Genomic DNA, 2,039 nt, shown 5'->3' with positions numbered 1-2,039 from the left:
TGTCATCAGGCAGCCACCATGACGAGCCTCCAGCTGAGTGCAACGGAGGAGATGGTGGAGAGGTTTTTGGACGCTGCCGCCAGAGGAGACCTGACTCAGGTGTCCACGCTGCTGTCCCACGCCCCCTCGCTCATCAACCAGACGGGATACAGCGGCTGGACAGCGCTGATGCTCGCCGCTCGCAATGGACAGTACCAGGTGGCGGAGGAGCTGCTGTCTCATGGGTACAGTGAGCTGAGATGAAGAGAAAATGAAAATGTGAATTTCATCTAGAATTATAAATTTTATTTTTTCATTATATTTTATATTTATAATCTGAATCAACAAACAATACAACATTTACCTCTAAAATATGATAAAGTATAAAGTAACTCAGAATTAGACTTAACCCTTTGAAACGTGTATCAACATCTTTTTTTCTTTCTTGAGCAACTTGGCAAGAAATGGAATTTATTTTTTAAAGAGTTGGAGAAAAATGTCCATAGAGCTGTATTCATAGTTATCAGAATAAAATATTTAAAATTATTTTACAAAATTAAAATATCTTTGAAATAACTTTTAGGCACCCTTCTTCATGATTTTTTTGTTTTGTTTTTGTTCATTTTTAGGCTAATTTCTTGCTAATTTCTAGGTTATTTCTTCTCAAGCCTCAAGGTCTCGAGGGGTTAACTACAGTAAATAGGTAAACAGTGCAGTAAATGCACTTTTTACCACTGTATAAACTCTTACATCCTCAATGAAATTACTCATTTTTCTGGTTTAGTGCATAAATAAACACAGAATTTCAGGTCATATTTCTAAATCTAACGTGTGACCAGTGTAACTGAAGTGTTTGATTTCCAGGTTAATGTAAATATTTGCAAACAACTGTCAACAGCATTGAAGACTCATTGCTTTTTCTCTAATCTCTAATTTCTGTTTTTGATCCTCAAGCTGCGACAAGTTCTCGGTGAACAGCTCGTCTCAGACCGCCTACGACATCGCCAAGTTCTGGGGCCACAGACACATCTCTAACCTGCTGGCCCGGGGGGACGACGGCAGCCGGCGAGTCCTGCCGGGCTCCGACGTCCACCAGCAGGAGAACTACTTCAGCAGAGAGACGCTGGACCGGCTGAGCGCCAAGAGGACGGACGAGGCGTGGCTGCAGAGTAAACAGAGCGACCCACGGACAGTCTACCTGCTGTTCTCCAGCCTCAGCCCCATGGTCAGCAGCCCGCAGGCCGACGCCAAAGCAGCGGTGCGTCGCCGAAGACGAGTTATTTTTCATTAGTACCGAAGATTTGCGTGGGTTTTGGAACATTCACGACCATTTCTAATGTCTTGTAAACTAGCAGGTACCAGATGTCGATGCAGGTGTTACGTATCGTTGTTTTCCCACATAAAAGATTTAAGTTGTCTAATGATAACGTTTCTAACGTTTCACAGGTTGAGACCAAGCTGTGCCGGTTCAGCTATGAGGCGGTTGAAGATCTTCTCCTGAAACCTACGACTGTGCTCATCTTCCTCGGCGTGGAGAAGAGGAACAAAGCTTCCTCTCAGACGGTGGATGTCGTCCAGGAGCCTCCTGCTTGGTTTGCCATCAACACGGACGAAGACGCCGCTGAACTTCTGAAACGCTGCCGAGAAAAAAACTGCTGCTTCCCAAAGACGCCAAACAGAGATCTGCTGAAGCTCAGTGAGGAAGAGGCTGGTGAGGAAGACACAGGGTCTTTTTCTTTTGGGGATCATTTTGACTGAAACAAAAGATGTCATATTACTGACGTGTGAGTCAATATTCTAGACTCAATTTAACCCTTTAAAACTGGAGCAAATTGGCTTGATTTCTTTCAAAAATGTGGAAAGAACGCAACAAAAAGAAAGAGCAAGAAATTAGTGAAAAGTGCAAGAAAATAAACTGAAAATTTGATTTAAAAAGTTTAAAAAACGAACAATAAACTGGAAAAAAAAAAACTAAAAATTCAAAAAAGTCTGTAATTATAATAATTAACATATAGTTTTTCCCTAGACATTTTTTCTAGCTTTTTAAAACAGATTTTCGA

The 2,039-nt window shown here is 41.8% G+C and overlaps 1 protein-coding gene across 1 annotated transcript; it reads left to right on the top strand.

Moving 5' to 3' along the window:
* Window positions 1-13: 13 nt before the first annotated feature.
* LOC121966059 (NAD-capped RNA hydrolase NUDT12-like) lies at window positions 14-1,690 on the top strand (the record flags this gene model as incomplete). Its single annotated transcript, XM_042516158.1, has 3 exons — window positions 14-224; window positions 934-1,237; window positions 1,426-1,690. Coding segments are annotated over exons 1-3 (775 nt in total), but the record flags the coding sequence as incomplete, so codon positions are not given.
* Between the last annotated feature and the right edge of the window lie 349 nt (window positions 1,691-2,039).

The sequence above is a fragment of the Plectropomus leopardus genome, unplaced genomic scaffold, assembly GCF_008729295.1.
Source record: "Plectropomus leopardus isolate mb unplaced genomic scaffold, YSFRI_Pleo_2.0 unplaced_scaffold22949, whole genome shotgun sequence".
Lineage (NCBI taxonomy): Eukaryota > Metazoa > Chordata > Actinopteri > Perciformes > Serranidae > Plectropomus > Plectropomus leopardus.
Note: the sequence above shows the minus strand (reverse complement) of the source record. Positions and strands in the feature narration are given on the sequence as shown.